This window comes from Bombyx mandarina, chromosome 12 (assembly GCF_030267445.1).
Source record: "Bombyx mandarina strain Sakado chromosome 12, ASM3026744v2".
In the NCBI taxonomy this organism is placed as follows: Eukaryota; Metazoa; Arthropoda; class Insecta; order Lepidoptera; family Bombycidae; genus Bombyx; species Bombyx mandarina.
The window spans coordinates 1167973-1180066 of NC_143219.1; the positions used below are offsets into that span (position 1 = coordinate 1167973).

General features: G+C 40.9%; 1 protein-coding gene across 1 annotated transcript in view; it reads left to right on the top strand.

Annotated features, from left to right (window-relative positions):
- Positions 1 to 10609, top strand: part of CPH28 (cuticular protein hypothetical 28) — a 59158-nt gene extending 48549 nt beyond the window's left edge. Inside the window, exons 2-4 of the mRNA XM_028175188.2 lie at positions 5852 to 5974; positions 7474 to 7653; positions 9046 to 10609. Coding sequence (XP_028030989.2) covers positions 5852 to 5974; positions 7474 to 7653; positions 9046 to 10275 — 1533 coding nt within the window. The 3' untranslated portion in view covers positions 10276 to 10609. The remainder of the gene's footprint in view (positions 1 to 5851; positions 5975 to 7473; positions 7654 to 9045) is intronic.
- The last annotated feature ends 1485 nt before the right edge of the window (positions 10610 to 12094 follow it).

Genomic DNA, 12094 nt, shown 5'->3' on the forward strand with positions numbered 1-12094 from the left:
TTTGAAACGCCTTTTAATAGATGACCAGGTCATGGATGATTTATGTAACGGCATAATTAATTCAAGATAATTTTCACCCACTTCAAGACATTCGTTTATGTTAGAAATTTGAATTAATAACATATCGGTTTTTTATTTGAGACCAGGTTAAGTTGATTTATGTAAAGTCACAATTCAACGTAATTTAGAAACTTCATAAGAATGTATCAAAGACTCAAGACGAGTAATAATTTCATTATTTCGTCCTAATATACTAAATAGGATAAAATGAGGAAAAACTGATTTAAATTTTAGTTCGGATTGCTATGAAGGCATGCGTTTATAATTCTTGTGTGTTTGTAATTTTAAATAGGTTATTATTATTATTACATATATGTTTTTAAAATTAATTTTATGGATAATGCAATTTAATCCCGAGTTTGTTATTTCCTAACACATGTCTAGCGTCAACTAGCATGGAGAAGTCCTTTGCCATTGTCCAACTGACGGATAAAACGAATTTTATTTAAGAAATGTTAAATGTAATTGTTAAATGCGATTAAGTGCCTAAATTATTTTACTTGTTCAGAAAGTTCAAAGTATCGATTGTGAAACAAACCCACAACCTTGCAGTCTCCTTAGACATTCCGCGACTTTATTACCAACAAGAATTCCTAATCAAATCCACAGCCGAATTAACTGTGACTCAGTCGACAGCGCAAGACAAATTATTGTGTGTAAATAAAATAGCGGGACGCATATGGCGGGCCGCAATCTCGCGTCAATTATCCTTTTTAATTTCGCACTGAAAATTGAACGCCTAAAACGGCAATCGAGATAATGACGCGGTCGTTACTGTTAGCTAACTCTTGTTGTTCTAAGAACTACAAGTTGTAATGTGTAAAAATACATAGTATATAATCGAGAGAACGTATTACCTTGTCCGGTTGTTGATGACTTTAACAATGCCATCGATACGGGTTCTAATGATAAGAGCTTTAAAAAGAGAGATAAAAGAAGGCGAATTAACGGTAAATACATTGAAATGTTATAACAAGTTGTCACCGTGAGTATTTTAGTTTTTTTTTATTACTTATATGGGTGGACGAGCTCACAGCCCACCTGGTGTTAAGTGGTTACTGGAGCCCATAGACATCCACAACGTAAATGGGCCACCCACCTCGAGATATAAGTTCTAAGGTCTCAGTATAGTTACAACGGCTGCCCCACCCTTCAAACCGAAACGCATTACTGCTTCACGGCAGAAATAGGCAGGGTGGTGGTACCCACCCGCGCGAACTCACAAGAGGTCCTACCACCAGTAATATTGTAGAATGTAATTAAAGCAACCTCTACGTTGGAGGACACCAAAGAATATTATGCAGAGTAATTGAAGACTGAGGAGCCAATGCTAACTACATACATATTCCAAGCACCGGGGCAAAGAAAAGCCGCCATCGCTCAAAATATATCTTGTCGGATCCCCGGGATCCACTCCTGCTTTTAGCTCGTCGAAGTTGACTCTGCGAACTAGCCCATAGACACAATCCATTGAGTGTTTCGCCGAATCTTCTCAGTGGGTCGCGATTCCGACCCGGTAATAGATTCAGCATTGCTTTTGCTAGTGTTAACAATTCTTTCAGGCTATGTGGGCTGGTGGGTCTAGGTAGGACTGGTGGGCTAACATGGGAGCTCACCCACAAGTCCGCGCGAAGTTGGAATTGTATTCGGGACGCCGGAAACAATACAATGACAATACTAAGCCGTAAAAGTCGCTCTAATTATATCTAAGTATCGAGAAAAACAAAGAGAATACTGTAATGTATCTTTGCAGAAATACATTGTTATAGTCATAATCGAATAAGTGTGATTAACCCATAACTAGTGGTTCCCCAGTAGTCGGAATTCGACTATAATTAATTGAAATTATAAGTTTGAACATTATTATGGTTCTATTGTCAATTACTTCTTTAATTTCTTTAATTTTAATTAAATTTGATTTCGCTAAGGCTACACTTTATACAAATAATATTAAACATACAATATTATCTATTTTTAATTTGACCATATACTTTAACGATAAATAAAAGAGTATTTATAATATATGTGTGTGTGTGTCAAATACATGGTAGTTTTAATGTATTTTTTATGTACAATTCAAAACAAAAGGTAGCATTCTCTATACTCTCTATAAGTCTGGGAAATTTCATAGTCCTCCGATGATTCAATTTTCGTAAAAGGGGTACAAAGTTTTTGCTTCCTGTATTAATATATAGATTACCAAGGGAATACTACCGCCGCCCACATCGATTATGAGATGTAGATTCTTTGTTGTACAAGTGTCTTTTAGACGGGAATATCTTTGATATAGCTTCCCAACTCCTGATTACACGTCGTCACTATTATATTTAAGGAACTCATCTTTATGTATCTAACACATATCTATATTCTAGATTACTCCTGTTAAAAGAAAAGCCTTGTCACATACCAACGCAGTGGCCTTGTAGTCATTAGTTTATGGATAGTAAAGACATTTGATTCATATAACAATTTCTTAATACGTTCAATTGATACTCGTGAAATGTAACAAGCGTTGCGCCATGGTCGCCCTACACACCACTAGTTTGCAACTGAGCCCGTGTTCGGGACAAGTTTTGTAATTATACCGCGCTATTAGCTACTTTAAATAATCGTTTTCGATAATTTCTCGTTATTCAGGCAATATAGGCGATAATGAATTAAAATAGACCAGAGTCGTGCGTTTTCTAAATGAATTTATAAGTCTTTCTTATAGTTGTGTAGGTTAACCAATCAATTTCCCTGCTTAATCGTTGGTGACTTTAGGGGTACGTGACCAGCTTAAAGTGGTATCTGTCTGGTAGATATTAACAAGGGACCGCAGATCCAGAAGTTTAGAGATTTTAATGTTTTTAAATGTATTACTCTTTTTGCATTAATAATTTTATTAAACGCGTTTCCGTATTGACTGCCTGTGTTGTTAATTATACAAAGTATTAATAGTCGTAATGTGAGAGTAATCTAAATGAAGAAAATAGAAAAACAAATTACTGAGCATACTTCTTAAAACTTATCTTGATTTAGTTTTACCTTGATTCATCCACTGAGTTTCTCGCCCGATCTTCTCAGTGGGTCTCGTTTCTGATATGGTGAATTCTGCGAAGCACTGCTCTTGCTAGGAAAAGTGTTAGCAAATTCTCACGGGTGAGCCAGCAAGCTCACCTACCTGTCCGCGCGTTGCTGGAATATCCCCTTAGGCTAGGTACCAAGCAGTCCGGAAAATAAACGTGTATTATAATTGACGTTCACGTTATGGTTAGTCTGGTCAGTTTTCAATCGGGCTTCATTAGTAACTACTGAAATCGAATACGATTATCGATTATTATACGAAAAAAATCGATTTTTTGGAACTACTACACGCACGCCGCCGGCGCTGCAGCAGAGAACTATCCTGGACTGCCAACAACAAATTATGTCCATCGACAGTCGGATGTATGAGTTAGAACTATCGATTATATCGATATTATTCATGTTACCTTTTGATTTTACGGTAAATTAAGACATAGACACATGCTTTGGTAGGCAGCGGCTTGGCTCTGCCTCTAGCATTGCTTAAGTCTATGGGCGACGGTGACCATTCACTATTAGGTTGGCCGTAGACGAGCGTCTACCTACAAGGGCAATAAAAAAAATAGCATGCTCACCGTCTGGTGTAGTGGTAAGTGACATGGTCACTACACAAGGGGGTCGCGGGTTCGAATCCCGGCAAGGGAAGATATTTATATGTTAAATATAAAATGTCTTTTCCAGGGTTATGGGTGTATATTAAATATATGTATGTTTATAATAAAAATCTTACATTCATTTCCGTCATCTGGTACCTGTAACACAAGTTCTTTACGAACTTATCACGGGACCAGTTAACGTGGCGTGACTGTTAGTAAATATTTAATATTTATATGTACCGACCATGTTTCTTTGGAGCTTCCTGCCGTACTTGTTTGAATAGATTAGAGCTAACCACAGCGTCTCTTCCCCTGTCCTTCTGGTAGCGATTGACGTAACCATAATTCGTATGCTAATGCTCGGATGTCAAGGTTACGAGGTCATTATCTTAGGTCGTTCACACATTATCGACGTGGGATATTCAAGAAAACTTCAGGGTTTTTTTATTTATCAGAAATCGTACGTAGTTCGTATCGTATGTCTTAGGTGATTTCTAGATAATTATTTTTATTCCAATTAACCTTAAAAAGGTCGAATATGTATGTATGGATTTATTTTAATAAATATATATTTAACTGCTTTACCGTTAAGTAAACTAGCTTACGGCCCGATCTTTTTGTAGGTTTTTTCTAGGGCCAGACAGACATTCCAACCTGAAAGGCGTCATTCACCTTGAGATATCGAAGTCCTAATTATAGTGTACAACAGTTGTCGTATCCCTTGTTTTAAGGCTTTCTATTTATCTCTGCCACAATGTAGAACTCGAACAGCTCAGCGGTAGCCGGAACCCAGAGAAATTATCACGTAAATGCCACCGTGTACCTACATGAGGTAAAGACCTCAATGTATTTATTTAATGTTACACTGTTAATGTCTGTCTAACCGATTGTATGGTCTACCGATATGAAAACGACAATAAAGTTTTCGCAAAAGATCTTTAAAGTTAAAACAAATGTTAAGGAATTTAAGTTCTTCATAAATTATTAGCTGTACCCGTCCGCTTCGCTGGGCATTTAAAATTAGCATTATTATTTCTCATTCACACAAAGGTTCTCATCATTAACGCCCCCGCAACTGGTGTAGGGAGTCCAACATTCATATAAATATTAGCCTATCCATTAAGTACATGTATTTTCTACATGGATACCAAGTTTCAAGTCAATCGGATGCAATCAATAGCTATAACGGAACATCCGTAAAAACCACTGTAGATTTATATATTAGTTTAAATTTAGATATAACGATTTTTCGGCCGGCTTATTCGGCCTTTTTCTATGCCATGTAGTTCCGGTTGCAAAATTAACGAAACATAATTTAATTTAATGAGTTCTACAAACGAATATAGACGTGTTGAGCACCATTTCGCTGTCAATTAATCATACATAGTTGTTGATTTAATTAGAAGAATAGAAATAATAATTAGAGCGCGAATCTTTACGAGCAAAAAGACCTTGAATCTTTTTCAAAATGTCAGATTAAAATCTGAAATTGTACTTTTAAACAATTTGACTTTCAAAACGTTTTTTTTTGTTAAGTCGAAACCTAATAAATAACCCAATAAGCACCACGAAATGACAACCTTTTCCTTATCTTATCTTGTATATATATAATCTGAATCTCGGAAACGGCTCCAACGATTTTCATAAAATTTAGTATACAAGGGATTTCAGGGGCGATAAATCGATCTAGCTACGATTTATTTTCAGAAAATGTTGTTTTATTCGTGTTTTCAATAATCAACTCTTCCCGACATCTATTGGCGAATAATAATACTATTTTTTTTAATTGAGGGCAACTAACCAAGATGACGTTATCAAAAAAAAAACAGAGCAAAGCTCGGTCATTATCTAGTTTTGGTTTTAAATCTATAATTTCACATGATATATTAAAAAGTAAAGTTTGTATGTCTGGATGTTTGTTGTGTTTGCGCATCATCATCCACTTTCCTTAAAACATTGTACAGTTGTCATTGGAAATTATTTTATCTTAGCACTATTAACGTAGGAGCGAGTAGATTTAAAATATCCTGATTTTTCATACATTTAGCAATGTTACAACGAAATATGCCCGGTATTCTAAAGTTAAATGTAAACGAATAAAACTAACAATAGCCATCACTCTCTTACAGGTGCTCTGCATATTGCTGGCGACAGGGATAGCCGCTGGCGCTCGACCCAGGCCTCGTTTGCAGCAGGTGGAAGACTCTTACGATTACGAGAACCAGGCCCAGGATAGCAGAGCTGGAGGACAGGTACACTACTTTAAAACAAGATTTTAACGCATATTTTTAAGACGCTTTTACTTTTTTATTATAATTTTTTATTGCTTAGATGGGTGGACGAGCTCACAGCCCACCCGGTGTTAAGTGATTACTGCAGCCCATAGACATCTACGACGTAAATGCGCCACTCACCTTGAGATATAAGTTCTAAGATCTCAAGTATAGTTACAACGGCTGCCCCACCCATCAAACCGAAAGCCATTACTGCTTCACGGCAGAAATAGGCAGGGTGGTGGTACCCATCCGCGCGGACTCACAAGAAGTCCTACCACCAGTAAAATTACTAGCCTGGTATGTATGTATGTATAGTATGTTTTTTGCTCTCAACGAAATCTTTGAATGTAATTTTCATCGACTTCTAGACGACAATATGACCTAAAAATTTGCGCTCCCATTAAGGACTGATGACGCTACTAATAATTTTATAACTTCGCTCTAATATCCCGACCAGTATCAACTGGATGACATCAATTTCTAGATCGGCTTGCTATTTAAACGTGTTGTTTAGTAAAAAATTTTCTTCCTTTTTTTATTGCTTAGAACTGTGGATGAGCTCACATCCTACCCGGTGTTAAGTGGTTACTGGAGCCCATAGACATCTAAGGTCTCAGTATAGTTACGGCTGCCCCACCCTTCAAACCGAAACGCCAGAAATAGGTGGGGCGGTGGTACCTACCCGTGCGGACTCACAAGAGGTCCTACTACCAGTACCACCAGTAATAGTACCACCAGTAATAATAAATAAAACCGTATCCGTATATAAATATATCCGTAGATAAATTTGGCTCACGCGTCTAGTGCGAAGGGTAAGACGATATCATACTAGATATAAAAGTTTTTTCTAGATTAATGGAATGGAATTTCGCTACAGCACGGCGCGCGGTTCCGATGGCATTCAAAGCCCTTTCATTAGAAATAGCGCGAGCTCCAATGCTGTGAGATTGATTTTAAAATTACACCATGTTGTTCTTTCGTGTCATCAGCTAACAGAAGACCCTTGAGCTGAATAGTTGTTTTGGCTTGGTAGACTGACGTGCCATATGTTGGAGTTCGGAACTTGGAACATATCATATATACTTACTGGTGGTAGGAATACTTACCGGTGGAAGGTCCTCTTGTGAGTCTACACGGGTAGGTACCACCACCCTACCTATTTCTGCCGTAAAGCAGTAATGCGTTTCGATTTGAAGGATGGGGCAGCCGTTGTAACTATACTGAGACCTTAGAACTTATATCTCAAGGTGGGTGGCGCATTTACTTTGTAGATGTCTATGGGCTCCAGTAACCACTTAATACCAGAAGGGGCTGTGAGCTCGTCCACCCATCTAAACAATAAAAAAAAATAGCAATATATTTGGGTATTGTTTTTGGTGCGATTTAGATTTTACCCAGCAACTTCGCTCGCCAGTGCTAGTCATAACAAAATGCTTTTCTACATGCCTTCTAAAACATTATCTGTCGTATTTCAGGTGTACCAGCTCGTTCCGGCTGACCAATACGACTCCATATATAGACAGAATGACCGCCAAGATGAGGAGTATGAGCAGAGACCGGTTCAGCGGCTGCCATCCCGGCAGAAGCTTCAGCCCCAACCACAGCAGGAGGGGCCCAAGCAGCCTCCAGTGCAGACTATTAGAAACTATAACAAGGTATGTTAATCAAGAGTGCCCTTGGACTCCCGAAGTTGATGGTACAGTCCATTCGAAGCCCACCTCTCTGTTTTATTTTAAGATTCAAATTAGCTTATCTTTTAAATGGAAACCAATAACTATTAATCGTAATTACTGGTGCTAATGTGAGTTTTGAAGATTGAGGCAGCCTTGAAAATTAGAAGACATTAAATTAATAGTGTAAGGTCCTTTTTCGTGAAAAATGTGTTAATTTTGGGTAGAGATACCAGTGTTGCCTTCAGCATTTGGAACCTGTTCATATCATTCGATACGAGTATACCGGGCCGATGACCGTAGATGCCTCCCAAAGTATATTGTGATTTGGGAGATAAGTTTGTTTGTAAAACTAAACAGTAAATATATGAGTTTTTTTATTTATTGCTTAGATGGGTGGACGAGCTCACAGCCCACCTGGTGTTAAGTGGTTACTGGAGCCCATAGACATCCACAACGTAAATTTTTTTTTTTTTTTTTTATTGCTTAGCTGTGTGGACGAGCTCACAGCCCACCTGATGTTAAGTGGTTACTGGAGCCCATAGACATCTACAACGTAAATGCGCCACACACCTTGAGATATAGTTCTAAGGTCTCAGTATAGTCACAACGGCTGCCCCACCCTTCAAACCGAAACGCATTACTGCTTCACGGCAGAAATAGGCGGGGCGGTGGTACCTACCCGTGCGGACTCACAAGAGGTCCTACCACCAGTAAATACGCAAATTATAATTTTGCGGGTTTCATTTTTATTACACGATGTTATTCCTTCACCGTGGAAGTCAATCGTGAACATTTGTTGAGTACGTATTTCATTAGAAAAATTGGTACCCGCCTGCGGGATTCGAACACCGGTGCATCGCTTCAACACGAATGCACCGGACGTCTTATCCGTTAGGCCACGACGACCACATGAAATGCGCCACCCACCTTGAGATATAAGTTCTAAGGTCTCAAGTATAGTTACAACGGCTGCCCCACCCTTCAAACCGAAACGCATTACTGCTTCACGGCAGAAATAGGAAGGGTGGTGGTACCCACCCGCGCGGATTCTCAAGAGGTCCTACCACCAGTAAAAATATATGATATATGATAGAGATTATATATAGATATATGTGTAAATTTTATATTATTATCATGATGTAAAATTGTGTACGTTGTTTATGTGATTTATATATATATATATATCTTATATACCGTGTATATTGTATAATGTAGTTTGGTTATTTTCACATTAAGTTATGCACCTACCACAGGATTCTCTTCACCACCCTTGGTTGACTAGTAGAGAATGCCTCAGGCATTAAGTCCGCCATTGTACTTCTGTGCATTAAGTTAAATAAATAAATAAATAAATACAATATCAAATTATTTCAGGTGAACGACGATGGAAGCTTTACATTCGGTTACGAGGCTGCGGATGGGTCCTTCAAGGAGGAGACCAGAGGCACCGACTGTGTCGTACGCGGAAAGTACGGCTACATTGATCCCGACGGCAACAAACGGGAGTTCACCTACGTCTCTGGTAACCCTTGCGACCCTAACAAGCCAAACGAAGAGGATGAACCCGAAGCTCCAGCACCTGACTCCGCCGAGCGCGACGACGGAGTGCCGAACTACCCCACGAGAGTGGCCCCCAGGCCAACAACCCCACGACCCCCCACGACGTTCTTCCAGAACGATTTCAGAGATGCCGACGAAGATGAAGATGATGAGCCCGTGCAGGCCATCCAGCCGGTCAGGCAGAGAGTGGTTCAGCGCCCTGCTTTAAGACGCCCCGCTTACCAGCCACAGCCCATCGCTATCACACCACGCCCACTGCCAGTCACTACAGCTCGCGCTCTACCTCCCGCGACCACCTTCAGACCGCAACTGCTTCAAATTACGGCTAAGCCTCAGATACAGTATAGTCCAGAGCCAAACTACTCGCCCTCTCCTTCGCCAATAGCAACCACTGCAAGACCTGGACCAGGACAAATTGATTTTGCAGCTGAATTCGCTAAATTCCATCGCGAAAATCAATTGCAAGGAAGCACAAGCGCTACGGCTGCTAGTCCCACTAAAGCAACAGCTGCGTCTCCTTCGCCAAGCGGAAATCCTTTATATTCCACTGAATTGGTCTATGATCCATCAAGCGGCCAATATAATACACAGCTGTTCCAGACCTTGCCTCAGACTAAAGGAGAGTTGAACTTGAACCAGAGGTTACAGCCATTTGTCGCTCAACAGCAATCTCAGCCACGACCATTCGTACCGTCACCACAGATACCCGCCGTGCCCTCCTCACCAGCGTCCAGTGCACCTCTCTACAGACAACAGCTCCAAAATCCTCAAGAAGTATATCAGAGACAACAAGCCGAACAGCAGTTCCAGAACTCGCAGCAATTGTTCGCACAACAGCAACAGCTGCAGCAGAGTCAATTGCAGAGGGACCGGGCTGCGGCTAGAGCGCAGGCCCAGCGCCTCGCCGCCCAGGGCCAAGCCGCGCCAGCACCTCAGAGAGCCTCACCCGCCCCTCAGTACTACTACGTGGCTCCTCGCGGAGGAGAGTCCGTATCTTCAGGCCAGATCGACGCTTTCCTTAGAGGACACGGCATCCAGTTCTAACTTTAGTGTAATTTAGATGTAAATAATTATGTTTGCGACCGTTGTCTCGAAGGCCATAAGCACAAGTCGCAGAGAGACCGGTCGTGCTGTATAGTCGAGCGCGCAAGTGTTATCTAGTTGGCGGGTGGACAGTGACGCTGACGGCCGCTGTTGTACATAATAAGTTATGTCCGTGTAATCAGTACCTTAACGTAATTCTAGAAAATAGTTTTATAAGTTAATAAAATTGAATGATTTTTGTGCGTGTCAGTCCTAAGACGATTTTGTAAAAACTTACTTAATATATATGGTATGTAATTTTTGTGTTTAAACAATAAATTATCTTTTTACAAAGGGCGTTCTTTTCATTTACGCTAATATTTATACGCTAATATCAAGGAGTATATGCTAATATTTGTCTGTTCAACTGGAACTGAGAAGGTCGATCCTGATTTTGAGACCCTGAGTGGTAAGATATATGCCGGCCCACACATATAGCCCATCAAAGCATGAGCGGAAATATGAAGATATTTTTCAGTCCATTACTTATCTACTTCTTTCGGGAAGAAATAATACGTTCTAGCTTGAAAGGGTGCCTTGTGTATATTGATTGATTGGGATTTTAACATCTTGCAGTACGTAGCGGCTGGATGTCTAGAGGCTTGAGGCAAAGCCCCTGGCATTGCTGACATCCATCAGAGACGGTAACCACTACCCATTAGGTGGGCTATATGCTCGTCTGCCTACAAGGGCAATAAACAAACTAGGTTTCTTTTCAGAACAAATCCGTATACTAAATATTAAATATTCATGCCTCATATTCAAAGCTCGTTAGTTTTTTTTTTTTTTTTTTTTATGATTGAAAGTTTACTGGTGGCCCGAAGGCCTTTCCAGTTTCACCAGGACAGGTGGGCGAGCAAAGGCTCAGCCAAGAGGGGTGGGATTTGCTAACAACTGCCCGAGCGCCTCTGAAGGAGACCTAACAACTCAAGAGCTATTGTTTCGCGAATGAATCTACTACCGGATCGGAATCGCGACCCGCTGAGAAGATCCGGCGAGAAACTCAGCGGGCTGATGCATGGGTTAGGTTGCACGTCGACCTCTTTGTCGAGTTCGACGAGTACGGTTACCGGGGTCCCTAAGCCTGCCCCTAGTATTAAAGCTGAAGGCATCTAATGCAAAAGTTATTGGATCTGATGGATCCGTAAGGACGTGTCTAGGGCGTCAACGGTGACTGGCTCCTGCATGATCAGGATTCGGGGAGTAGTCAGCGGCGGCAACGATAAGGCGATTATCATGACGCATAGTCTTATCGAAGTATCGTTCCGACGCTGACTTCATGTATTTCCGAATTGATTCGAGGCCCAGGTCGTCGTGTAGGTCAACGTTCCTCACGAACCACGGAGCCCCGACAGCTAACCTGCAAAAGCGGGATTGTAGGGATTGGAGGGTGTCTATGTGTGTGCGGGCCGCGTGAGCGAACACCACACTCGTGTAAGTCATGACGGGCCTTATGCAAGTTTTGTAAAGTGTCACCTTGTTCCGAAGGGACATTTTACTCCGCTTACAGATCATGGGGTAGAGTCTACCGAGAATAAACGCGGCACGGTCACGGACTGATTTTATATGCGGGCGGAATGTCATCGATGCATCCAGGGTAACGCCCAGGTACTTGACCTTCCTGGCCCAGGGTATGTATGGGTTGTCTAAAGAGAGTAATCGGGGGTGTGAGATTCCTCCTCCTAATCCGGGAGGAAATCCGTGTGGAGCTTCCCCTCTGAAATAGCACCGCAGTACTTTTCGCTGGGTTGATGTCTATGCGCCATTTTCGGAACCACTG